The sequence below is a fragment of the Lates calcarifer genome, linkage group LG19 (genome assembly GCF_001640805.2).
Source record: "Lates calcarifer isolate ASB-BC8 linkage group LG19, TLL_Latcal_v3, whole genome shotgun sequence".
In the NCBI taxonomy this organism is placed as follows: Eukaryota; Metazoa; Chordata; class Actinopteri; family Centropomidae; genus Lates; species Lates calcarifer.
Genome location: NC_066851.1, coordinates 24,342,763 through 24,368,803, shown reverse-complemented (window position 1 = coordinate 24,368,803; position 26,041 = coordinate 24,342,763). Strand labels below are relative to the sequence as shown.

The 26,041-nt window shown below is 44.1% G+C and overlaps 2 protein-coding genes across 2 annotated transcripts in view; both read left to right on the top strand.

The window, feature by feature from the left end:
- ehd4 (EH-domain containing 4) overlaps positions 1 to 13,565 on the top strand; it is a 32,746-nt gene extending 19,181 nt beyond the window's left edge. Inside the window, exons 4-8 of the mRNA XM_018661512.2 lie at positions 4,489 to 4,655; positions 4,756 to 4,889; positions 5,443 to 5,554; positions 9,257 to 9,421; positions 10,745 to 13,565. Of these exons, the coding sequence (XP_018517028.1) occupies positions 4,489 to 4,655; positions 4,756 to 4,889; positions 5,443 to 5,554; positions 9,257 to 9,421; positions 10,745 to 11,302 (1,136 nt within the window). The 3' untranslated portion in view covers positions 11,303 to 13,565. The remainder of the gene's footprint in view (positions 1 to 4,488; positions 4,656 to 4,755; positions 4,890 to 5,442; positions 5,555 to 9,256; positions 9,422 to 10,744) is intronic.
- Positions 13,566 to 14,723: 1,158 nt separating this feature from the next.
- Positions 14,724 to 26,041, top strand: part of sptbn5 (spectrin, beta, non-erythrocytic 5) — a 34,845-nt gene continuing 23,527 nt past the window's right edge. Inside the window, 16 exon segments of the mRNA XM_051078194.1 lie at positions 14,724 to 14,917; positions 16,270 to 16,392; positions 20,097 to 20,264; positions 20,393 to 20,509; positions 20,927 to 21,084; positions 21,164 to 21,392; positions 23,525 to 23,611; positions 23,725 to 23,832; positions 24,118 to 24,202; positions 24,507 to 24,640; positions 24,727 to 24,947; positions 25,037 to 25,145; positions 25,147 to 25,176; positions 25,305 to 25,439; positions 25,534 to 25,622; positions 25,763 to 25,916. Coding sequence (XP_050934151.1) covers positions 16,279 to 16,392; positions 20,097 to 20,264; positions 20,393 to 20,509; positions 20,927 to 21,084; positions 21,164 to 21,392; positions 23,525 to 23,611; positions 23,725 to 23,832; positions 24,118 to 24,202; positions 24,507 to 24,640; positions 24,727 to 24,947; positions 25,037 to 25,145; positions 25,147 to 25,176; positions 25,305 to 25,439; positions 25,534 to 25,622; positions 25,763 to 25,916 — 1,938 coding nt within the window. The 5' untranslated portion in view covers positions 14,724 to 14,917; positions 16,270 to 16,278.

The window sequence follows — 26,041 nt, the reverse complement described above, 5'->3', positions numbered from 1 at the left end:
GATGTTTAACCTCTTGGAGGTGGTCCTGAGAACCTGTGGTCATGTGAGTTATTAGGGTCACTTGAGCCCAGTTGGTGGGCCACCTCAGGACCACCTCCAAGAGACTAGACACCTGGGACTCCCCAACCAGTCTCTAGAACTGATGAAGAGGTGAAACGTCTTCAAGAAACCTAAAAGAAGTCCAGTTCAACTTCAGCTCTTAAAAGCTGATCGAAGGGGAAGGAATACCTGAAGAGAATGTTGTTGGAGGATAAATGTCCCTTCATCAGTTTCACTGAGTCCATATGGAAACGTTACAGCTGCATGTTTGGCTGCAGAGTGTCTCAGGGTGGAGCTGCTGTTTGCCCACTCAGCTCAGACTGATCTGCTGCCAGTCTGTCATCATCATCATCAGAGGGTGGAGTCTGACACCACCTAGTTCAGTTTAATGATGGTTTGATTCAGTTTAAGATGAACTTTGTGTTGAAGACGCTCAGACTGAAGTTTGTTTTTTATTTCAGACACAAGTCCTGGTTTTCAGGGCTGGTCTCTGCCCCTGTCTCACCAGTTCCCCTCTTTACCTCTCCTTCTTCCTCTGTTGATTTAAACCTCTGTATGTCAGTGAGTCACAGTTGGATTTGAGCCTTACTGAAATTCTTCAGTCTGACCGTCAGCTCGTCTTACTGGGCTTCCAGCCACTAACCCCTCCTTCTTTCCCTGGATCTGTCCTCCTCGTCTCCGCCCACCCCAGTCCAGTCCAGTCCTGGCTTCTGGTTTCACTGGGCTGCTTCACCACCATCAGTCCTGATCCAGTAAATGAACTCAGGGACCCCGCTGGTCCACACTGGTGCTGTGTCCATCCATCTATCCGTTAGATATCGAGAGCCCGTTTCTCTCAGGTTTCCTCCGTTGAACTCTGCACACATTTTTCCGAGACATAAATACAGCGTGATACCAGCAGCACAGAGGAAGTAGTATTGTTAGTGTGAAGGCATTTCCCTCTGAGCAGGAAGTGGAACATGTGCAGTAAGACGTGGTCCTGTAATAGAAGCAGCAGTCACACCTCCTCTCACCAAACCCTGCAGGAATGTGTTCTGTCTCAGTCTCTCAGGTGTGTTTCTCTGGCCACCGCTCACCTGTAATGAGTCTCGTAGGTGAAGGAAATGACTGTATTTACCTCACACACACAGACACACAGACACACACAGCGTTGTGTCTCCTGGGACAAACTGGAGCCAAACACCTGAACCTGCAGGTGTAACTTGAAGCTGTGGGGAGTCTCTTCCTCCTCTCACCGTCAGACATGGACAATCATCATTTATTCATGAGCGGATGATTCCAGGTTCTCCACGACACAAGAGAGTAAAAATCCTGCTTCAGAGCTGCAACGATTAACAATCACTCAACAGATAATTAATCTGTCTTAGTCATTTTTAAAGTAAGAACTCCTGAACATTGGCTGTGTCAGATTCTCAGATGAGATGATTTGAAGATTTTCTATGTCGCTGATCACAGTTAACTGAAGCTTTTTCACTGTTTGTCGATGTTTTATAGGTTAATCATGAAAATAATTGGCAGATTTATGGATAATGAAAATTATTGTTGGTTGAAAACCCAGCATGATCACATTAACATGAATCACAGCAACAGTTTGAGAACTTTTGTTAATTTAAACTGTACCAGGATTTCAGTTTTGGAGGCAAACTGAATCCACCTTTGTGATGTCAACTAACAAAACAACAGATGTTTGTGTTACTGTGTGACTTTCAGTGGTGGAAGAAGTAATCAGATACTTTACATTCGACCTTAGCCTGCCAGCCATGCTAGCTCCTGCTAGTTCCTGCTAGCTCCTATTTTTGGCCACACCACGTCATGAATGTCACCAGGGGGATTTTGGTTTGACTGCACCTTAACACAGTTTGTTCTCGCAGCAGGAAATGTGTACCCGTCTTATGGTCATCATATGACCTTGATACACTCAGCTCCACCCTACACACACACACACACACACACAGACACACACAGCGTTGTGTCTCCTGGGACAAACCGGAGCCAAACACCTGAACCTGCAGGTGTAACCTGAAGCTGTGGGGAGTCTCTTCCTCTTTTCAAAATAAAATCCTGTGTCCACAAACAGTCAGAGGTGTGTAACCCTGCACTGCCCCCTCTAGAGGGCGTGAACAGCACTTTAGACTTCGAGGGCATTTATTGGAGCATTACGTGGTCACGTGTTGATTTAAACAGGTCTGATACAGCCATTTTAAAGCACAGACTGGAGTGAAAGCCTGGATGGTGATGTGTTTACTGAAGGTGTGTCTGTGTGTGTTTAGGTCGACTGCTTGTCTGCTGGTCTGTACTGGTTCATGTGTTTGGCTCTGGCAGGTGTGTGTAGTGTAAACTAGATCTTATAGGTGACCTTTAAAACCAGGACCAGTACAACACTGTGTCTAGATGAAGTACAGCTGAGTCAGAGGTTTCCTGTGACGGACCAGTGGAAATTTTCTGCTGTTGTTGATCAGCAGACTAATGGACCCACATTATCCTCCCCAGAGTCTCTGTGTCTCAGAGGAGCTGAGAAAGGAGCAGTGTTTAGTGGCTGAGTGCTTTTATAACACCTCAGGGTTTGTTCATCTACATCACAGCATCACATCATTCATCATCATTTGTGTCTGTTCATGCAGAGAGTTTTGGTTTTATTTGTCCAGGATGTGACATTTCTGCTTCCAGCCAAGCTTCGATTGTTTAGTATAATGTGATGTTTCCACTCAGTAGCTTTTTCCAGGGCTTTCATTCATATCCGACATTCTTCATCAGCATAAGGAGCTGTCATTGAGTATATATGCAGTGATTAATCAGCTTCATATTCATGATCAGATCAAAGTTTTAGCCGTTTTTAAAAATCAGAAATGTCAGATTTTTGCTGTTTTTTACTTGTGAAGTTTGAGGGTTTGAAGCTCTCCTAAATATGTTTGGATTTGGGAGTGTTACCCAGACAAAACAAGATGTTTGAAGACGTCATTTTGATCTGTGGGAAACTTTTATTCTTGTGCACCGTCGACACCCGTGGCTGCGGAGGCATTGTGTTTTCTGGTCATCTATCTGTCCGTCTGTTTGTCCACACAATATCTTACTAACCCCTCAAGGGAAGTTCTTCAAATTTGGTACAAATGTTCACTTGGACTCAAGGATGAACTGTTCAGATTTTGGTGGTTAAAGGTCAAAGGTCAGGGTCACTGCGACCTCACAAAGCACATATTTGGTGATAACTAAAGAATTGACATGCTAATTAACTGCAGCTAGACTGGTTGAAGGAGACATGCAACTGCAAGGTGATAATTCTAGTTTTGATACCTTTTTCTGGTATTTTGTCGACAAAACATTGAATCTGTTAATTGATGAATTAATCAACAGATTAATCAGTAATGGAAATAATCAAAAACCCAATTAAATCAAATCCCTGTAAGTGATAAGTATATTTTTGTCTGGGCATATTGAAATCCTTTATTTGCAAAGGTAGCAAGTACACTGTGAAAATCTGTTAATAAGTTTATTTCTGACTTTGGAAACAGTAGTTTGACTACTGAACTAAAGGGACACTTACTAGCTTTTTGTCAGAGATTTCAACTCCATCGTATGTTTAACATCTTTCCACTCATGTATCAATAGTTGTATTGATTATGTAAGTCAGTTTCTCGTGTAAAAGCTTCAGGAAATGATTCCTATGGGAGAGTGTGTCATAGGATTCAGTAAAGAAAAGTAGAATGCAGATAGAAATCTGAGCAGGAATTTTACCAGAGTCAGCCTGTTTGTTCTGCCGGAGAAATGTTCCTGTTCATGTTTAAGAGCTTTTGTCTCCATTTGGTTTCCAGTTCAGAGCTGAGTGTCACACAGTTTTAGAGGAACCACACCCAGACTGCCACAGCTCACTTTACAAACACACACACACACACACACACACACACACACACACACACACACACAGAGGCCCTCAGTGCTCTCTGTTGTCATTTTATGGATTCTTCAGCTGAACGTAATTTTTTTTGGGAAACTTACTGTGTCTCAAATCAGATACTTCAGTCAGTACACTCATGTAATACACTGTGCACACAGTGCACAGGCCTGTGTTCTCTCAAATCAAACAATTTGAACTTACTGCTGCTTTGCTCAGTTAACTAAACAATGACCAAAAAAAATACACCCATGATGCATTTTCACAGTTTTTAAGATACGTTTGTGGTCCTCCTTCCACTACGTAGCCAAGATGGTGACCGTTGACTCTGATGAGTGTCTGTCAAAACAAGACATTTAAAGACGTTAAATATCTTGTTTCGTTTTACAGAAAGTTCAAGATATAAAACAGAGAAAAATCTTTGAGAAGTTTGATCTGAACAATGTGACAGATTTTTTAAATATCTTTTCTAATTGACTCTGGAACTTGGAGCTCCAAAATGTTGCAAATATCACTTCTGTTTGTGAACGGTTTGTCCTTCTGTCTCTGTCTGTCCTCAGGTTATGACTTTGCGGAGGTCCTGCGTTGGTTCGGGGAGCGGGTGGACCGGATCATCCTGCTCTTTGATGCTCACAAACTGGACATTTCTGACGAGTTCTCCGAGGCCATCAAAGCCTTCAAAGGACAAGACGACAAGATCCGAGTCGTCCTCAACAAGGCCGACCAGGTAGGAGGTTCAATATGAAGAGACTTATTAGTGCTAGGAAACAATCGATGGCTGCTGCTCACCTGTATCAGTCTAACTTCCTGATCACCTGTGCTGTCAGGTGGACACGCAGCAGCTGATGCGGGTGTATGGTGCCCTCATGTGGTCACTGGGGAAGGTGATTAACACTCCAGAGGTGGTGAGAGTTTACCTGGGCTCCTTCTGGGCCAAGCCACTGCAGAACACAGAGAACAGGTCAGAGAGCAGTTCATTCATTCATTCATTCATTCATTCATTCGTTCATTCAAAACCCTTAGACAGAGAAGGTCAGAGAGCCGATCATTAATCCATTCCTTCATGTTACTGATCATTCATTCATTCAATTGTTTACTCATTTATTCATGCACTCATTCATTTGTCTGTTTTGTCATTAATTATTTTAGTCAATTATTCTTTTACTCATGCATTCATCTATTCATCCATCCATCCATCTACTCATTTAGTCAATTATTTACACACCCAATCATTAATTTGCTAGTTAATTAATTTATTCCTTCAGTCATTCAGTAATTCATTCATTAACACATTGGTTTGTTGACGTCACATGTTCATCCATTTACTTATTTTTAATTCATTCAGTTTTTCATTCATTCACACTTTCTTTCACTTATTTACACATTCATTCACGCCTTCATTTCTCCTCTGTACATCCATAAGTTACAGCTAAATTCATATGTTCACTCATTTACCCATGAACATCTTTCATTCATTCATTCATTCATCCATCTATCTCTCCCTCCTCTGTCAGGCGTCTGTTTGAAGCAGAGTCTCAGGACCTGTTCAGGGACATCCAGAGTCTTCCGAGGAACGCCGCCCTGCGTAAACTCAACGACCTCATAAAGCGAGCTCGTCTGGCCAAGGTGAGACAGGAAATGACATGTTGTGGTTGGCGTTAACACTGGGACCTTTCAGGAATCATGGAATTCTGGGAATATCGTGGCATGTTTGGTTGTGTATCCCAGACAGAAAGGGTTGGGGAATGCGATCTCTCTCAGGGGAATTCAGGGAATATTACAGTGTGTTTTAAAAAGGGGCCAGTTCACAGGATATATTCACAGGAATATTTCTGTCGTCAGATGTTTCAGATGAGTATTAGTTTAATCTCTATGAGTCCAGTATAGACACAGATCCAGGATGTGTTAGCCATGCTTGTTTTGTAACTGAATTGTAATGTAACTGATGTAACTAAACCTCTGAACTGTGTTTCACATGGATCGGTCACATACCCGATCCTTACTAAGGCCAGGATCGGGACAGAGACCGATCCAGTACTTTCAATAACATCAAAGTTCTGAGTAATTTTTCAGATTAAATATTCTGAAACAGAAAGAAAAGAAACTATAACTGGAACAATGAGTTTTCTAACTTTTGGTTCTGTTTCAGACACGAGCTGTTAGTAGTCTTAATTTGAACAATAGCTTTTGTTTCAGGGTTTTATTTTGAATGCAGGAATCGAAACACACAGCTCTGTTTTTTCTTCTTGAGAAACAGAAAGCAGAAGTGTGTCTACATTTAAAGATGATGTGGAAAATTAACCCTGACTCAGACTGCTGTCATGACCTGTGTCAGTTCATCCAAACTGATCCCAGAGCTTTGTTCACACTGACCATATCAAGTTTTTCTGCAAAACAAACTCCTGTTCTCTTCTGAAGAGAGAAGGAAACTTCATGTGAGGCTTTAACTAATAAATCAGGAGTCGGTTTGAAATGTTTGTGTGTGAAAAGTTCCTCCATCGGTCTGTGACAGTGTTGTGTTTGAAGTTCAGAGGGTGGAGGGAAATGTTTGGTTCCTGAAGAAAACGACTTCCTGCAGGAAACACCTTCGTTCCTTCGTGTCTCTGTTCACGACTGATGGTTGTTTTCAAACTCTGAAACTCTGCTGACCTCACTTCCTTCACTTTTTTTCACCTTACTCACTCCCTTCATCGAGGACGTTATCTCACTCCTTCACTTCCTGTTTTACATTCTGTCATACTTCACCTTATTTACCATGTTTTGTGTTTGAGCTGCATAACTGGATGTGTTTCTGTAGCAGCAGCTGAAGCACAGCAGATTGGTTACATTTTAAATGTCAGTATCATAACGTCCTGCAGTGATGATGTGTTTCTGTAGTCCAGCCCTGAAGTTAGCATCAGTCTGGTTCCCTCCACAAAAAGCCAATGGGATTTTTTCATTGTGGATCAGACGTTTATACTAACAGTGGCTCATATTGAGTCGTTTGCAGTGATGAACTCACCACCTGCCTGTAGTTCTGCCTGTAGTGCTTTACTGTTTTGGTAATTTTCAGATGCAGCAGCAGCTGTTGTAGTCAGAAGGTGCAGTATCTGCTCAGCTAATGAAGCTACAGTTCAATCATCTCTGAGAAAATAAAACACAGTGATGAAGAGTCTGCCGCCGAAACATACTACTTTTGACGTTACAAGAAAATGTACAAGAAAAGTTTTTTGTCAATGATTTTATTCTGATAATACCATGACATTGTCTTCTAAAATGTCATTCTCTTTCAGCTAATATTACAGGTTTTTCATGTCAGATGATTTAGACTCTCATACTTGGACTTACTTGCGTACCTTCATTCCTGCCAAATACTCAGTTGTCCTGTAGGATCAATGAATCTGTCAGTAAAGTTTCCTCTCAAATCGAACATTTTAGCACCAGCTCACCACAGTTCTTCTCACAGTTTATCCAATAACATCACCTCAGTCTGGTAGTTTGGAGCGTTGGTTGTGTTTTGGTCGTGAAGGATTTGTTGTTTCCTGCTCTTCCTCTCTGGGGTGAAGTTTGAAGCCTGCAGTGGAAACTATTGATGAGAGCAGTGAGAGGATTTAATCTGCAGACTGAGGTTCATCAGCCTCAGGTCCTGACTGTGTTCCTCTGGTGTCAAAGCACCCAACACAGATGTGGACGGTTCTGTTACTATGGTCCACTAACAGATCATAGATGAGAGATGAATCTGGGCTCTGGGCTCTGGGCTCTGGTGGTGGTCTCGGGTCTCAGTCCACCTCCAAATGGACTCTAGTGTGGTTTGTATAAGAGACCACAGGTCTGTGTGAGAGTTGATATGTGATAGTAACATAAATTTAGAAGCTCATCCTGGTTCCTTTCATTGTCCTGCAAAGAGGAAAGCCCTCTCTGGTTGAGGGGGTTCTTGTTTTCAGACCCTCCCTGACAGTTTGTGCTCTGCTGAATGATTTCTAGTAAACAAGTGTCTTAAAAATGACATAACAGCTTTTTGTTTTCAGAGTTCACACTCACGTGGAGACTCTCTGCCCTCAGAGTATCCGCTCATCCGTTAGAATTTATTTTTGTTCTTCCTTCTTCTATTAACTATTGATAAATATGATGTGCTCTGGCAATTTGCCCCCAGAATTTCAGTGACCTCACTCCCTCCTTTTATAACCCCTCCCTCCCTCCTTTCCTTCCTTCCTTACACTACCATAATGCCACGGGTCGGTATGAAGTATTACAAGGTCTCAGCACTCCTGCATTCCTCCCTCCTCCTCCTCCTCATCTTAATCCATCCATCAGCAGCCGTGTAGTTTTCACTCTGACCCAGCGCCGTTCAGTCTCCTGTTTTTCTGCTTTATTAATGTCATCCAGAATTTAAACTGTGTTTTTCCTCAAACAAGAGAAAACACTTTGCCTCCTGTAGGATTCACTTGTTCTTTACTGATGGTTTTGTTCATCTCATGTCATTTCCTCAGAGAGGAACAGAGACAGAGCTTTTTATTAGAGTTTAACCAGAAACATCAGTATGTATCACTACCAGTCTCCACTGACAAAAACAAGAACTTTAGTGGACGATTGTTCATTGGATTACACAGCAGCTGTTGGTTTTGGCTGGGTTCACTGTTCTTGATCAATACTGCACTGATTCCGAGGATTTTTGTCCCTGTCAATCATTTACAGCCAAACACATGGAAAATAAGACCCAGGTTCAAAAGTATCAGAATAATCTGAATGAGCACTGTGGTCCTTTACAAAAATCTGACACTGTATCATCTCATTTTCATTTTATTAACGTAACACTTCTTGTGTTCTTCTTGTGAGCAGCACACAGTGATGTGATGCATCTGTGTTTAGCTAAAACCAGATGAGATCAAATAATCTAATCTAAAACCAGAGGACGAGTGACCTTTGACTCAGGAGAGAAGATCTGATAAACAGTTGTATTTATCTTACCTGTCCCCTGTCTCTTGGCCTCAGCCTGCAGTCTGACTGTGGGTTTCCTGTCTCAGCTCTGTGATTGAGGAAACTGTTGTATAAACAGTTGTGTTGTTGAACGGAGCTCAGCCAAGGTCTCGCTGCAGGAGGCAGAGTGTGTGTTTTTGCCTTTTCCTTCGAGGAACTGTCAAGTTTCTGTTTGACGAGCTGCGTAAAAAACAACAAGAGGTCGCTGATGTCGACAGAACTGTAACACCACGCAGGGCGTCTCACTGCTTAATGCACTTTAAAATATCAGTTCATTTTCTGTCAATCAGCGGAAAATGTTGGACTGTTCCTTTAACCATCAACTGATTCTGGATATTTTTATCACATGAAATGCTGCTGTTGTTCCTGCAGGTGCACGCTTACATCATCAGTTACCTGAAGAAGGAGATGCCGTCTCTGTTCGGCCGGGAGAAGAAGAAGGAGGAGCTGATCATGAGGCTGCCGGAGATCTACACCATCCTGCAGAGGGAGCATCACATCAGCCCCGGAGACTTCCCCAACGTCATCAAGATGCAGGTAGAAACAGAGATCACACTCATTCATTCAGTCATATCCCACTGAAATCTGAACACACAGACATGATACACGTTTTTAGATTCAGTGTGATTTCTACCTCCTGAGGTTAGAACATCTCTGACGTCCAAACCTCCATGACCCTGATCAGAAACCAGGGAGAAAGCAGCTTCTTCTAGCTGCAGAAGTTGCCTGTTTTTAAGTTTTCCTCAGTGTCACAGTGATTCAGTGATATTTATCTGAACATTCACTGTTTCACTGCAAACAGGAGCAGCTGATGGATAATTCAGCAACTTTAAATGACGACAGAAAAAACAGCAAACTAACAGACTCCATGGGAACAGAACCTCCAAAACATAGAGCATGATATTCTGTCGCCAGCGTCAATAAAGCAGCAACACAGCAGAGGTGTTGTCACGTAAAAATGATTTTGTATCGAGGCCTGAAGGTTCAGTGTGCAGTGTTACATCATGTGCAACAAACAGCCTGAGAACGGAGTGTGAGCTTTACTGATGTTTAGAGGCAGGAACAGAGCGAACTGAACTGGGTGAAAACACACAGTCTGCAGCTGGTCTCAGGCCTGTAGAGAGACGCCACGCTGCAGGTGTGTGTGTGTGTGTGTGTGTGTGTGTGTGTGTTCCCCAGTGACACTTGTATTTACTGGATTATTGGTGAGAGAGGATGTTTCAGATTCCTCAGTTCCCTGGTGAGATGTGGACAATAACACAACACTAGATCGTCACACACTGAGTCCACCTGCAGCTCTGATCACATGACACCTCACCTCTGAGGTCACGGGTTTTATCGCCCCCTGTCTGTGGTCACTGAGAACTGCAGGGACAGTTGAATGTGACCTCAGTCCTGACCTTTTTAACATGGGGGGGGGGGGGCTGAGCTGCTCAGTGCTGCTCACATTAATAATAATGAGTAGTTGTCTCTGTTTTTCTTAATATGTAGAATTATTTTCATCTCATCACACATCATCACCTGGTTTTCACTGCTGTGTATTAGTTGGTTAAATAAAGGTCAAATAAACTAATAATCATGATAGTGATCCAAAAAAAATATCCTTATTTAAATTACAGTTTTAAAAACATGAAGTCAACAAAGTGATTAACAGGATAAAGGACGAGTCAAGTCAAACTGTTGAAGGGAGGGAAAAGGAGGAAAAATAAAAAAATGAGAAACTTTGTTGAAGGTCAGATCGAACGAGTGTGTTTTTAAGATTCTTCTTTAAAGAAACAAATGTTTTAATAATGTTGAGATTGTCTGGCAGAACACAACAATCCAGAAAAGTGAGCTTTGTGTGTGTGTCTCCCCCTGCAGGACATGCTGCAGCACTACGACTTCAGTAAGTTCCCGTCCCTGAAGATGAAGCTGATCGAGTCGGTGGACAAGATGTTGGCCACCAAGATCGCTGTTCTGATGGCGATGATCCGGGAGGAGGAGTCCAAGCAGCCGCCGGCCATGGTGTCGGGCGGTGCCTTCGAAGGCTCCCAGGACGGGCCCTTCGGTCAGGGCTATGGCGAGGGCATCAGCGCCGGGGCCGATGCAGAGGACTGGATCGTGAGCCGCGACAAGCACCGCTACGACGAGATCTTCTACACGCTGATGCCCATCAACGGCAAGATCACCGGCGTCAACGCCAAGAAGGAGATGATGAACTCTCGGCTGCCCAACTCCGTGCTGGGGAAGATCTGGAAGCTGGCCGACTGCGACCGGGACGGCATGCTGGACGACGAGGAGTTTGCCCTGGCCCAGCACCTCATCAAGATCAAACTGGAGGGCTACGAGCTGCCCACCGAGTTGCCCGACCACCTGGTGCCCCCGGCCCACCGCAAAAACCCCACCGCGGACGCCCTGTACAACCACACCGAGGACTAGAGCGCCGACAGGGCACTGAGCAAGCCGCCGAGGAGACGGACTGGTCCACATGTAAAAAACCACCACAGGTCAACATTTCTGCTGCTGATGTTCAGACTGAGAGAACAAATCAGCTGACTGACGGAACCACAAGGTCAAAGGTCAATTGTTAGGTGTTTTATACTGAGGATCTCATCATTAAGATGAACTCCAGCATCTCTAATCACATGTTTAAATAACTGGCCAGCAAACAGAGACTGAATCAGAATATTCTGCTTTTATTTTGCTAAGAGTTTATATGTCACACATTTCAGTTGATTTCAAAACACCAAAGAAGAAAAGTGACAAACTTGTTGCCTAATGTAGCTTCATATTTTACTAATTCTGGTTTAATTTGGATGCTTTTATTGTGAAAGAGTCCAGTGTTTTAAAAAAATCCTCCTCATATTTAACTTTTAACTGTTTTCTTCCTTCATATTTCCTTTATATTTGCCTTCATGGGAACAATAAATCCTCTGATATGGACCTCTGACCTTCAGAATAAAAGCAGAGGTGGGTCAGATGACACATGCTGTGATGCACATCACAGAATGACCACCTTTTATTCTGAAGGCCAGGTGCTGTTTCCTGAAGCCTAACGTTTGAGTTTCCTCCGAACTGAGCTCTGATCAGCTCACAATCAACAGATGAAACTGTGGACGCTGATCAGAGTTCAGAGTTTTTGGCTTGTCTCTGTCCACAGTGAAGCTCAGTCTGCAGATCTGCAGGATCCTCGTCAAACATCTGCTGCTTTTACTGGTGGAAGAGTTTTATTCCAGAATCTTCTCCAACATTTATTATTCCCAAAAAGTAATTTTGAAGTCTTAAAATGGAAACATTCCCCTTCAGATATTTTTGATTGTCAGAGATTTTCAGTCTAATGTCTAATCTTTGAATCATTTATTCTCTACGATGTCACATTAATGATGTCCACATAAACTCAAAGAAACTTTATATTTTAAAGAAAAGAAAACTGAATCACTACAGGCCGAGTGTTCCTGTAGATATCAGCGTAAAAATGTGAAGTAAGTTCAGTTTATTTATATTCAGAAACAACAGAACAGGATTATTAAAATGAATCAGTAAATTAACAATAAAATCCAACAGTCAGTGAATCCACCATCAGATCTCAGTCTCCTGAGTCAGAGCAGGAAGCTGTTACTGACCGGGTTCAGGGTGTCCTCAGAGGTCAAAGGTCAGCGTGTGTCCTGTTTGAACAGCAGACAGTCGGGAGGAGGCGTGACCGCTGCAGCTCGCCGTTAACTCATCCTCGGGGACGGACGGCGTCCTGAAACGTGTCGGCTCGCCTCCGTTTCCTCACATTGTAAACAGGAGCAGAGGAGAGGAGAGAGCGCTGACCTTTGACCTCTGCTGACTGAGAACCTTCCTCAGAAAACAAAGTGAGATGGCAGCGATGATGAGTTTGTGCTGCGTTCAGGTCGTTTTTTTCATCACTGTAAATTCTAACTGTCGACTGGGGAGGAAACGTTTTCAGTGAGTCAGAGCTGCAGAAAATCGTAACCTGCAGCGACTGAACGGATGTGAACACACCTTTAATCACAGCAGAGAGGTCAGAGGACGCAGCAGAACGCTGACAAAAATCTGATAAAACAAAATGAGTTTTTAAAACAGCAGAATCATCCTTTAAATCCAGCTCAGATTCCTAAGATAGGTTTGCACTCCTTCACAGCCGTGCCTGCTCATCTTGAAGCCTTCCAAGATAAAATCAATGTTTTGTCAGGTTGAGTTTGGTGAAACGTTTCCACAGCAGAGCCTCCATGTTCCTGCTTCCTGTCCGGTCTGTGTGTGTCACAGCTTTAATCAGTCAGATGAGCTTTAAAAGCCTCTGTTCCTATGACAGGACCGTGGTCGTCCTCGAGGATTCAGCAGCTGGACGGCCTCTGGTCAGTGCCTTTTATACACAAAGAAAGAGTTTATTCTTAAGACCAGAAACTGTTCTGATCAAACTGTTACTGCATTTCATTTCTTCCATAAGGGAACATCTGAGTCGTCTCTGTCTTGAGGATTTCAGCGAACAAAGTCAAACATTTGACTCTGATCAGTTTTCTCTGTGTAAAGATTCTTCACTCAGTCAGACGCAAAATCAAACCTGCATTTATCTGAATGTAAAAGTCTTTATTTTTGTGATTTTGATGTATTTTGTATCAGTGTTGTTCCTGATGATGCAGTTCCGTCTGTCCTGTTCACACAGCTGGAGACTAATAAAGTTAATTCAACACATGAAGTCGAAGTTCTGCTGCTCAGATTTACATTTTAGGAAACTTTCTGACCACATGAGCAGACTGTTCTGTGTCTGTTCATGAAGGAAAGTTTCATGCATATTAATACATTCAGGAAAATTAAAACCTTTACACTCCTGTGGGACGTGTACCTCCACCCAGAGGGGAGAGGAACTGATTCCCTCTGGAGGTGATTGGAGCTGATCGACAGTTCCCTCCCTTTTTCTTTTTTTTTTGCACTGTGAGGCTTCTGTACCAAACCTGTTCAGATGGACTCAGAGTAAAGTCTCAGCAGATTCTGGTTTTAGAAGCTAAACATTCAGAGCTCATAAACCGCTGGAGTCACGGCCAAAAGTATGTGGACACCTGAACATTACAGTGGTGTAGGTGTTTGGTCAGTCAGAGTCTGTCTGTTACTAATCCAGACTGAAGAACTGTGAGTGAAAGGGTGAATTCACACAAATCACTCTGAGGTAACAGCTGTTACATAACGTCCTGTTTCTGTGAGGAGCTGCAGTCAGGGTGAAGGACGGACATGTCATTGGTCATCATTCAGAGAGGAAACACACACACACACACTTAACTCTGCTTTACTGTATTCTGAACTGTTTCCTCTCCAGTTAGTGTCAGTCTCAGTTACTGTCTCTCCTGTGTTGTTCGGTTGATCTGCTTCTGAACAGATCACCAGACAAAACCATCGACTCTCATTATGACTGGTCCCAGTCTGTGTCTTCTTCCAGAGAACATGGGGGGTCAGGACTGAGTTCAGTCCTATTCACACTGTTGTTGTTGTTATGACAACAGATGATTATAAAGACACTTTCCATCAGTTACATGTTTAACGAGTCATTTACACACAACTTTACGAGTTCTGAAAATTAAAACCAGACTTTGTCAACTTGAAGTGAACACAACCTGTTCCATGCTTTACAGAGTGCTGACAGTTTGTTTTTATCATGAAGGTGAAGGTGGTCAGGTGACCCAACACGACGCACATCGATGCTTTTAGCAACAGTAAACTGATGACCTGCTGACCTGAAGCTGATTTTTCCTGCAGTAAGTGAACTAAACTTTCACAGCAATGAAACAGTGACGACACAACGAGACGTGTTGCTGCTGGTTTATCTGCTGACTGTGTGTGTGTGAACTTTGACCCCGGCAGGTTTCTGCTGCTGTCAGGTGAGTGGACCTGCTCATGCTGTAAATCCAATGGCTTCAAAGTTCAGACACACTCTGCACATCACATGAAAACACACACACACACACTGTATGTCAGATCAGAAATCGATCCATTTTTCCAACACGTCTTCAGACCTCTCACTCTGTCTGAGATTCTAGAGCTGGAAAAGACTGAAAGGTAAGAGAATCGAATTTCTGTCGGCAGATTCTCTGTTTCTGTTTCTCTCACTGTAACTCCTGTGTTCAATGATGAACCTGAAACACAGTATTATAGGTTAAACTACCATCATGTTTCTAACAGTTAATTTTAAAATCTATCCTGTCTCTGTGTGTTGTTGGTTTGTGGAGCTCCTGACTGTAACTTTACATCTTTATTTTTTCTTTAATGCATCAGTAAGAAACATCCACATATTATATCACATTTCTCTGCAGAGCAAATTCTTTTACTTACTTGAAGTACATTTATCTAATGACCTGAGTAAAAACAGGACTTTTATTTGCAGTAGAGTATTTTTACTCCGTCATATATCTGGATACTTTTTCCACCAGTGACCAAAAGCAAGAAAATCCACCGTCCAGGATCAGCTGAGCTCCGTGACACAGAGGGATAAGAATCACTTGATTGATTAATCATTGGTTTGACTCTGCACTCAGTATTTGTTGATAAGACTGACTTGTAACAGGGAGAATGGAGTCTCTGTCAAACACCTGTTGTGTCTCTGTGTAACTGTGGTTCTTCAGGTTGGATCTCCCTCTGACTGAGTGACAGTCAGCAGCTTAAACTGCTGGAATCAGACCAGAGAGTTCAGAGTGAAGCTGAACTGTAGATCAGTTAAACACCAGAGTTCATCTCTGAGATCCAGGAAACTGACGGAAACATCAAGGAATTAGAAGTTTAGAGTTTGTTAAAGCCACAACACTTCCTGCTCCAGAAGAAGGGGATCATGGGTAATATACACTGTTCATCCATGTTTCAGTTCAGTGAGTGGGGTATATTTGGTTGTGTTGTGTGTGTTTTGTTAAGCTGCAGTGTGTTAAGCTCTCTGGGCCACTGTAGATCTCACCAGACCGGGTATCAGGATCAGAGTGTTGGTGTCACTCCAACAACTCAAAGATCAACAACGTTATGGGCCTTAAACACACACACACACACACACTGCAGCAGAACAGGTGATGACACTGAGAATCACCTGGATTACGACGCCTCAGGAATTTTTACAGCAGTGTATCTGAGGAGGAAGTGTTCCTGTCAGCACAAAGACAAATCAACTCCTCATCACATCCTCAGGTTTTAAATGTTGACTCAGTGAAAGTGAACTCAGATCAGTCTCTGTTAACACGGTGCATAAAGCCCCGGGTGCAGGTCGTATCACAGTTAATGGTGTATCTTCATGTGATGTATAATTCTAGAAATACTCAGATTTTACATAAACACCTGAGCTGTGATTCAGATTTGAAACCTCATGTTCTCTGTGATTTCGTGCACACTGAACCTTTTCACCATGTGTCAAACTGTGTGTGTGTTTTCAGGGCGTCAGGATGGAGGGAGAGGAGGACGGGGCGGGCCGGGTCCGGGAGCTGCAGGAGCAGAGGATGGCGGTCCAGAAGAAAACCTTCACCAAGTGGATGAACAGCGTTTTCTCCAAGAACGGGGTGAGACAGAGAGAGATTCAGTTAGTCTGAATGTTTCTGTAAACTCTCCACCTGCAGCGGTTCTGTGAAACCGAAACAGGAAAACTCACCTCGAAACATTTTTGATTTTAGAGTTCAGTGAGGCACAAAGTGGACTTTCAAAGTAAAGCGTCCTCTTTTCTTCTTGTTGTTCAGTCAGAGCAGTGTGTTAGTGTTGGGTTCAGTCGTGTACAGTATGTCCTGTTCAGAGCTGCAGTGTTTCCATGCTGGCTGCATCAGGCTGCATCAGGCTGCATCAGGCTGCTCTGTCAGGACTCAGCTGTGATGCTGCTTCTTCAGTTTTGACTCTTTGAGACAAAAAACCTTTTTACTTCTTTCCCTGTAACTTCACACTCTAAAGTCAGACCACAGAGGTTCTGCTCATGACGTCAGTGTTTTTCCTCCTGTTATCAGTCAGTTTGATAAGCAGCTGTTAACTGCAGTCGATCAGCTGGGAACACAAATACAAACACACATTCATCATCTGTCATGATAACTGACTGTTTCTCACCCTCTGTGATGTAACTAAGTACTTTTACTCCAGACCTCAAGTACTATTCTGAGGTACATGAATATTTACATTACTTAAGTACCATTTGACAATTTTACATTCCAGATTAAAATCTGACATAAAAACATGTTTATAGAATACAACATTTGGGCTTCGTGTCATGTTTCAGGTAGAAGTGGTAAAGAGGTAAAACTCAACAGGAGAAGTTTTTAGAGAACTTTGTATTTTCTTCTTTCCTCTCCCACTGATCATCTCAGATTTATCTGGTGACCCTTTGGAGGGCCCCGACCCCTAGGTTGGGAACCATGAAGCAGTTAAAACTGACTCTACACTGACAACAGTAAAATGTTGCTGAAGCGTCAATGCATCAGGATTAACTGCAAAACAAGTACTTTTTATTTATATAATACTTTCTGTGCTTTTACTTTTTGATTGTAATGGAGTACTTTTACTTTGTGGTATTGGTACTTTTACTGTAGTAAAGAGTCTGAGTTCATCTTCCACCACTGAATCTGATACAGAAAGGTGATAGTTTAAATGTGTGCGTTGTTTTTTCTCCTGCTCTGCTTCACGTCCTGTGGATCAGCTTTAACAGATTCCAGTTGCTCTGGCATGATCTCATGTGTTTTTGCTGATGATAACTGGATGCCAGCTGTTGGCTGAACACTGAGGCCTGCTGCTGATCTTCATTCCCAGAATTCCTGTGGGATATCTGCAGGAGAGCAGCAAGGAGAGAAAACCTGCAGGCCTTCACTCGGTCTCCGTGACTTTACCATCTTCTCTGACTCAGAACCTGGAGATCTTACACTGATCCTGATGTCTTGTACTGATTTTTAATATATAAAAGATGAGGAATATGAATAGAATCAAAAGCTACAAATGTCTATAATTATTCTGTTTTCTCCATATTGTGTATATACTGATATCAGTGTTATTGTAATATAGCTCCAGGCCACTGGTGGCAGCACTGAGCAGAGCAGCGCTCAGGACACGGTGGTGAGGAAGATGTCCACCATGTCTGAACTCACCTTGTTTGTCGGGTTTAAACAGCAGTTACTGCTGTTAATCGGATGAAATCATGTTTTTTGTCATGATACGACCGCCTGAAGTCACCTTCTCGCGCTCCTTAGTTCGATAGGAACGTTGTCTTTTCTTGGTGAGTCTGTATTTTTTATTACATATCCGGAATAAGTTGTGTAATGTTTGAGTGACTAAAACCTTCGGTAATCTAGGAACTTTTTCGGCACTTTCTCAGTCGCTGTCGCAGCATTTACGACCACATCACAGTTGAGTTTAGTTTCTCTCAATTCGGTATCTTGCTTGTGATTTTCTCGCGGTTCTTGTGTTTTTCCCTCTTTGTTCGTTGGTCTTTAGTGTTGTAATCCTGTCATCATCTGTTTTATATTTCAGTTGTGCGTGAACAACAACATGGCAGCGACAACCCAGAATGCAATTCCCGTTCTTTATGTACAATATTATTATTGTTGTACTGTGCATTAGGATGTTTTTTTTTTTTTAAACTGAATATGGTTTTCAGATTGTCAGGTTGCCTCTGTAAAGTGATATTTGGGGTTCTGCTGCTGTTTGTTTACTGCTGTTTATAAGTAATGAAATACTACCCTCGTTTGACTCGTTTAAATCGTTTAAATCCAATATTTTCACCAAATGCTAACTAACATGGCTGGCATCGGGGCTTAGGTAACCTCAGTCTGGTCAAGGTCTGTTAGCATTAATTAGCATATGCTAACCTAGCCTTAGCTAAAGGTAAAAATCATTTCTGTAATATTGTAAATAGTTTCTATTTTAGATAACTAGAACTGGGACGGCACAGTGGTGCAGTGGTTAGCACTGTCACCTCACAGCAAGAAGGTTGTGGGTTTGAACCCCAGTCCTCCTGGGGCTTTTCTGTGTGGAGTTTGCATGTTCTCCCTGTTCCTATGTGGGTTCTCTCTGGTTTTCTGAATAAAACATCTTATAGTGTGATCAGGTTATGAAATATACATCATTATTACAGATTGAACTTTGTAACAGCAGACCCTCACATCAGATACATAGAAATGGGGCCATGTTCAGTAGGAGGTCGTGGTCTTGAAGTCTTGAATTAGAAGACTGGTATCAGGACCAAACCTCAGGTGTAGGAAGACGTGGACTTTTGTTCTCTGAGAGATTCTGGTAACAGCACTGTAAATCCTTTCAGAACAAACACTTGAGAGTCTAAAGTTAGGACTGACACTTGTTTTATTTGTAGGAATTTCTCCACTTATGAGCTGCTCTTACCTTTAAGATGTTTGGTGGACCGCGCCCCTGACCTGTAGATAACCAGGATGTCCTGAACCGGTCTGGACAGAGACGTTATGTAACACACTTCAGGGGGAAACAGCATTTGACTCTCGGGATAATTAAAATGATATTTCCCTCTTCAGTGAACTTCCTGTCAGTCACAGAGCTGTACACATGTTAAATTACTTATCTGTGCACTGACTACTCACACTGAACAACACAGAGGTGGAAGAAGTTTCCATATCCTTAACTTCTTTTGTGAATTAATGGATAATTTGACACCTCAGCAAACTAGCTCAAAGCTGTACTTAAGTCCAGTACATGAGTATTTTCCACCGTGTGCCTCCACGGTGGAAGGTGCTGCATGTGTCAAAGATTCACTGGTTCCAGCTTTTCAAATGTGAAGATTTCCTGTTTTAATTTGTCTTAGATAATTAGAAACCAAAAATACTTGCTGTTTTGGCCTGAACAAATATCTCAGCACTCTGGCGCTGGGAACTAATTTCAAGCATTTTTAACATTTTCTTTTTTTGATGTTTTATAGACCAAACAATTTTCTGTCTAATTAACAAAGTATTTGGCTGATGAACAGATAATGAGAGTAATCATTGGTTGCAGCTTTAGTCCACAGAAGGTTTTCAAACCACCGTGCAGTGTAAACCACTTTACAGTCATCTGTCCATTTGCTCCAAACACTCATATTTTCACCAAAACATGGCTGAATGCACCACTATGGTGTTTTCATGAAGCCATGATCACAAGATAAGGAAGTTTTAGTTGTGAGGAAAACATCCATTAACAGCTGAGCACAGAAAAACTGGATTAGTTTAATAAAAAATGTCTCGACTAGAATGTGAAAAGAAACTAAACTAAAAACTGTGTTGACCTCCTGCAGGAGAACGTGGAGCTGACTGACGTCTACACCGAGCTGAAGACCGGAGTCGTCCTCATTCGTCTTCTGGAGCTCATCTCCAGAGAAACGCTGCCTCCGCCCAGCCGACGTAAACTGAGGGTCCACTGCCTGGAGAACAACAGCATCGCCATCGGCTTCCTCAAAACCAAGGTAACTCACCTGTCCGTTAAACCGAGGTAACTCACCTGTCTGTCAAACCATCTGCCTTTATTGTTAACATGTTGTGTTTGACTCCATCTTGTGGTTCGTGGCTGTAAATTCACTGTCTTCTCCGTCAGATTCGGGTGGATCTGATTGGTCCAGAGAATGTGGTGGATGGGGACCGGACGCTGATCCTGGGTCTGCTGTGGATCATCATCCTCAGGTTCCAGATCGGACCAATCAACCTGGAAGAGGTAGGGTCTCGAACCCGCGACCTGCAGCTGTGTTTGATGGAAGCTGAAAACCAAACTGAATCTAAAAAACGAATTCATGTTTACTTCTCTTCCTTCTTTCCTCTCCTCCTCTCATCCTCCTTCACCTCCTGCTCTCTCTCCCTCTCCTGTCTCACCACTTTCTCTCCTTTCTCTCTACCTTCCACCCTCTTCCCTTTTTTCTTCTGTTTCTTTCTTTTCTTTGTCTTGTCCTCTTCCTCGTCTCCTTCTCCAACTTCTCCTCTCCTGTCCTCTCCTCTTCTCTCCTCTCTTGTTTCCTTTCCTTTCTCTCCTCTTCCTTTGTTCCATCTATTTTGCTTTCTGTCTTCTTACTTTTTTCTTTTGTTTCTCTCTTTCTGTGTCTCCTCCCCTCCTCCCTCCCCTCTCCTCCCCCCTCAGGCGGGGGGTGGAGGCAGTGTGGCTCACCGCTCGGCGAAGGAGGCTCTGCTGATCTGGTGTCAGAGGAAAACAGCAGGTTACGATGGCGTCAACGTGCAGGACTTCTCCTCCAGCTGGAGGGACGGACTCGCCTTCAACGCCCTCATCCACGCCCACCGGTAACACACACACTCACACAAACACACACTCAGATCATCCATCAGCCTCCTCCAACCTCTGTACCGCTCCTCCTCCAAGGCCTGACCTATTCGACTACCGCCGTCTCCATGGCGACGACCCCCGCCGTAACCTGGAGCACGCCTTCTCTCTGGCGGAGCGGGAGTTCGGCATCATGCAGCTGCTGGAGGTGGAGGACATCGTGGTCCCTCATCCGGACGAGAAGTCCATCATGACCTACGTGTCCCTGTACTACCACTACTTCTCCAAGATGAAGCAGGGACAGACCATCCAGAAGAGACTTGCTAAGGTCTGAGCCTACACCAGCAGGGGGCAGCACTGAGTCCCTGTACAGCACATTGTCAGTACTGTTACCAGAAACATCCCCATATATCACTACCAGACTCCATTAACAAAACACACTAACAGATGGAGGCAGTGGTATTCCAGCAGCTCCCAGTAAAATCCCTCTTTTTGTCAATGGAGTCTGGTAGAGATATATAGAGATGTTTCTGGTTAAACTAAAAGGATCTTCTTATCTAGTCATCCATTAGAAGTTGTAAGGATGGTACTACTACTACTACCACTTCACGTATTAGCAGTAGTATTTGCAGTAGTGGAGGTTTTCACAGGGAGTAGAACAGCTGCTCCTCAGACTGAAAGTTGTAGTCTGTGTTGAAGAACACACACCTTTCATTGTGGACAGCTCCGCCCTCTGCAGGCTGCTCCTGGTACTGCAGCAACAGCTCCTTAATGAATAAGTGAAGGCGTCTCCTCTCTGACGTCTGGTAATCCACCAGCCCCCCCCCCCGCCCCTCAGTCGGTCAGGGTGGATTACTGCTGGATTAGATCAGCACTGATTGAGCTACAGAGCCACAACACACAGAACTCACACCGCTCTTCACAACAACAACGCAGTATTGAGAGTAGAAATAATAAAAGAATAAATAATAATAGTAATAAACTCAACACAGCAACAAGTAAGATGTAAGAATAATTCCAATGAATAAACTCCCTCTCTGTGTGAAGACAAAGAATCCACATGAAAGAAGAAGCATCCAGTGATCTGTGTAAAACACACAGGACATTTTTTACAGCTCAGGTATCACAGACAGTAGTAATGATGTTTGATGGTTGTCGAGGCGACCGTGCAGCCTCTTGTCGACCTTTCTATCCTGTGTAGTTCGCTGTGGGCGGGGCTGCAGACGCTAAGCTCCTCAGATCAGATCACACACAGCGAGACGCTGCTGGAGGTTCAGAGACAGAAACACACCTTTACCTGAGGCAGGAGACGAGCTGTCGAGTTGTTGTAGCTGCTGAGGGGAGAAGTGATGGAACAGACGGGCTTCAGTTTGATGTGATGATAACAGAGGCTGTAGCAGCTCTGGATTGGACTGGTGCTATAGTAGGATTGCCATGATTTCTGTTGTCTGGATGTTTTATCCATTGATGGTTGTTCAGTTTTTATCCACAGGTGCAGTTTGTCAGTTGTCGTGCGTTGTGACAGTTTAACGTCACAGACACTGTGGTGTAGATGATGAAGGTTGTGTCTGTTCCACCAACGCCTCTGAATTAAAAGCTGTGTTGGACCTCTGATGTCAGATGTAGTTTCACAGTGAATGTAGATTGAGATTTGAGGTTTCTGATGTTGAGCTGTGATGGTCGGAACTCGAGCGATGTTCTCAGTTTCTGTTTACACACCTGGCGAACCAGGTACGTCCAGGTCCAGTGATTTACCTGGCGTCACATAGTGATGGTTCATTTGCACCATGTCTGTTCAGGTGTGTGTTATCATGCTGTGTAAAGGTTTCACCAAAGACTCTCCAGGTCCTGAGTGGAGCCAACAGGTGTGTCAGGTGCAGTGTAGGTGTGTGGAGGCGTCTTTAGCCGTGCAAGCAGAGGTTTTTTGGAGGTGACAGGTGTTTCAGGTGTGTTTCAGGTGCAGTGTGTACAATGTGTATCCAGGGTTCAGGTGTGTATACAGAGAGTTAACGTCATGTCATTGGGAGGGAGTCTGAGTGGTCAGTGGCTGAAGAGGGAGTACAGGAGGGAATCGTCCAGATCCCATCACAAGGTTTGTCTCTGCAGCGTCATGTCCTGTTTCCTCTCTGCTACACAGCTTCATCCATCACACCTCAAATGTTCTTTAGTTTTCTCTCCTCAGGCCTCGAAAATGATTGAAATGAACCAAATGAAACAATCTGAGAAGAGAAAGTCACAGCGAACAGATGAGTAGCCTGTAACCAGAAGGAGGCCTTACTTTGTATTTCAGGTCTATAAACAAACTGAGCTGGAAATCAGGAAAATCAACATTATGTCTTTTGACTGGAAGCTTCGAGAAAGGATCCGCTCTTTGTGTTCAGAGGAACAGCAGAATGAAACTGAAAACTGATGCAGGATTTTCTGTCTGTCTGTCCATCTGTCCGTCCTCTGTCTCCTCAGATCGTCGGGATGCTGATGGAGCTGGATGACATAAAAGTCCAGTACGAGAGGATGGTCTCAGATCTGCTGCACTGGATCAAAACCAAGGTGACAGAACCACCAACAAAAATACAAACAGATGTCAGAGCTGACTGTGATGACTGATAATTCTTGTCTGTCTGTCTGTCTGTTCGTCCGTCCGTCCGTCCGTCTGTCTGAAGGTGCTGCAGCTGAATGACAGAAGATTCCCAAACTCTCTGAGGGAGATGCAGACGCTGGTGACGGCTTTTAAGACCTACAGGACTGTGGAGAAACCTCCTAAATACCAGGTTCAGACCTCTCACACATGCTCTGACCCCAGATTGAAAACCTGTCAACACCACCTGACTCACAGAGTCTGCTGTGAACTGTTGTTCAGTAAAAATCCTCAGTCAGATCATGTTCTGGTTTCTAATATAGCATCTGCTGTGTGTTGGTTTCTGTCACCTGGTCTGAAACATCCAGTCCTTTGTCATGGATTCAGTTTTTTCAGCCTCTTTCCCCGTACAGATAGAAAAGACTAACTGCTGTGTCTCTGTGTCTGTCTGTCTGTCTGTCTCTCTGTCTGTCTGTAGGAGCGAGGAGCGATTGAAGCTCATCTGTTCAGCCTGAAGACTCAGCTTGCAGCCAACAACCAGTGGGCTTATAATCCTCCAGAGGGTATGTTACTGACTGTCAGTGTGAGGAGTCAACCTTCACAGTAATGAACACTAACATGAAGCCACTGAACCACTGTCGTGGGTCTTAACCTGAAGCATGAGTCAGAGCAGACTTAAAGCTGAGCGGGAGTCAAACCGAGGACTCTCTGCCCAGGCTTTGGTTAGGTTAGGATACAAACCACATAAACTTTCAAATATCTGTCGTTTCCAGCTTCTCTTTTCTTCTGTGGGCTGTTGGACAGAAACAGGGGAGTTTGCTGGGATGATTAATGAAACCAGAGAGTGATGTTCATGTGTGTGTGAAGGTAAAACCCTGAGTGATGTAGAGAGGAGCTGGGTTTTGCTGGAGAGAGCTGAACATGAGCGAGAGCGCGCCCTGCAGGAGGCGCTGCTTCGTCTGGAGAACCTGGAGCAGCTCGCCCAGAAGTTTGGGAGGAAGGTAACCCCCCCCCCCCAAAAAAAAAAAAGAAGACAGCACCGCACACGTGATCCACAGAATTCAGTTTGTTTGTTCTGGTGCGTCAGGCAGCACTGAGGGAGGGCTACCTGGAGGACACGCTGCGTCTGATCCGGAGGCAGGACGTCCGAGGTCTGTCCACCCTGGAGGAGGCTCAGGCGGCCGCCCGCCGTCTGGAGGCCCTCGCCACCGACGCTCTGGCCAGAGAGCCGCGCTTCGGCGCCCTGAGAGACATGGCCGAGGCCATCGAGAGAGGAAACTACCACAGCAAGGAGCAGATCATCAGGCGGTGAGAGTGATGATAGAGCAGTTAGCTGAGAGCTAACACACAAAGCTGTGAATACAGACATCTTCATGTTGGTTGTTTGTGTTTGTAAGGGAGGAGAGCATTCGTCATCGATGGAGGGACCTGCTGCAGCAGCTGCAGGAGCAGAGGGGGCTGCTGGGAAATGTAGTTGAAACTCTCAGCGTCCTCAGAGACATCGAATCTCGTTTCCCAGGAGCTGAAAGATCTGCAGGTGATAAACTGTAAATATTCACTGAACATCCTGGCTCTGATTTATCAAACAGCAGAGCTGCTCTCTCCTCCCTCCCTCACATTACATAACAGTGTCGTCCTCCCTCCCCCTCCTCTGTCTGTCTTCAGTCCCAGGCCAGTTCCTCAGACCTGGGGAAGCAGCTGGCTGAGGTGGAGTCTCTCCTTCAGAAGCAGGATCTCCTGGAGGCTCAGATCTCAGCTCACGGTGAAACCATCACATCCATCAGCAGCGCAGCTCTGACGGTAACACGCTGACTGTCAGCTCCTGTGTAGAGTTACAGGTGGAGCTTTAGGAGGAGGTCATTAATCTCTGTCTGTCTGTCTGTCTGTCTGTCAGGGGAAAGCGAGAGACGGTCAGCAGATTCAGAGCAGAGTGAGAGCTCTCCACGCTCAGTACAAGTCTCTGGTGTCGCTCAGCAGCAGCAGGTTTTCTTCTGTTTTCACTTTTTAAAAAGCTGCAGACTCAACAACACAGAACATACAGTGAATAACTCCTCTCTCCTCTCCTCCTCCTCCTCCTCCTCCTCCTCCTCCTTCTCCTTCTCCTTCTCCTCCTCCTCTCTCAGGAGGAGACAGTTGGAGGCTCAGTTGAGGTTGTTTGAGTTCTTCCATGACTGTGAGGAGCTGGAGGCCTGGCTGTACGAGCGCTGGTTGAGGCTGCAGACGGCCGGACTCGGACGAGACCTCAACCACATCCAGCTGGCCCAACACAAGCACAAGGTGAGACACACAACTGTCTGAAAAATGATTCGAAGTTATCACCAGGGAATGAGTAATCTAAAACAGAAACCTCTCATGTAGAATGAGTTTGTAAAAGTAAAAGTCCTTTTTGATCCGTATCAGTT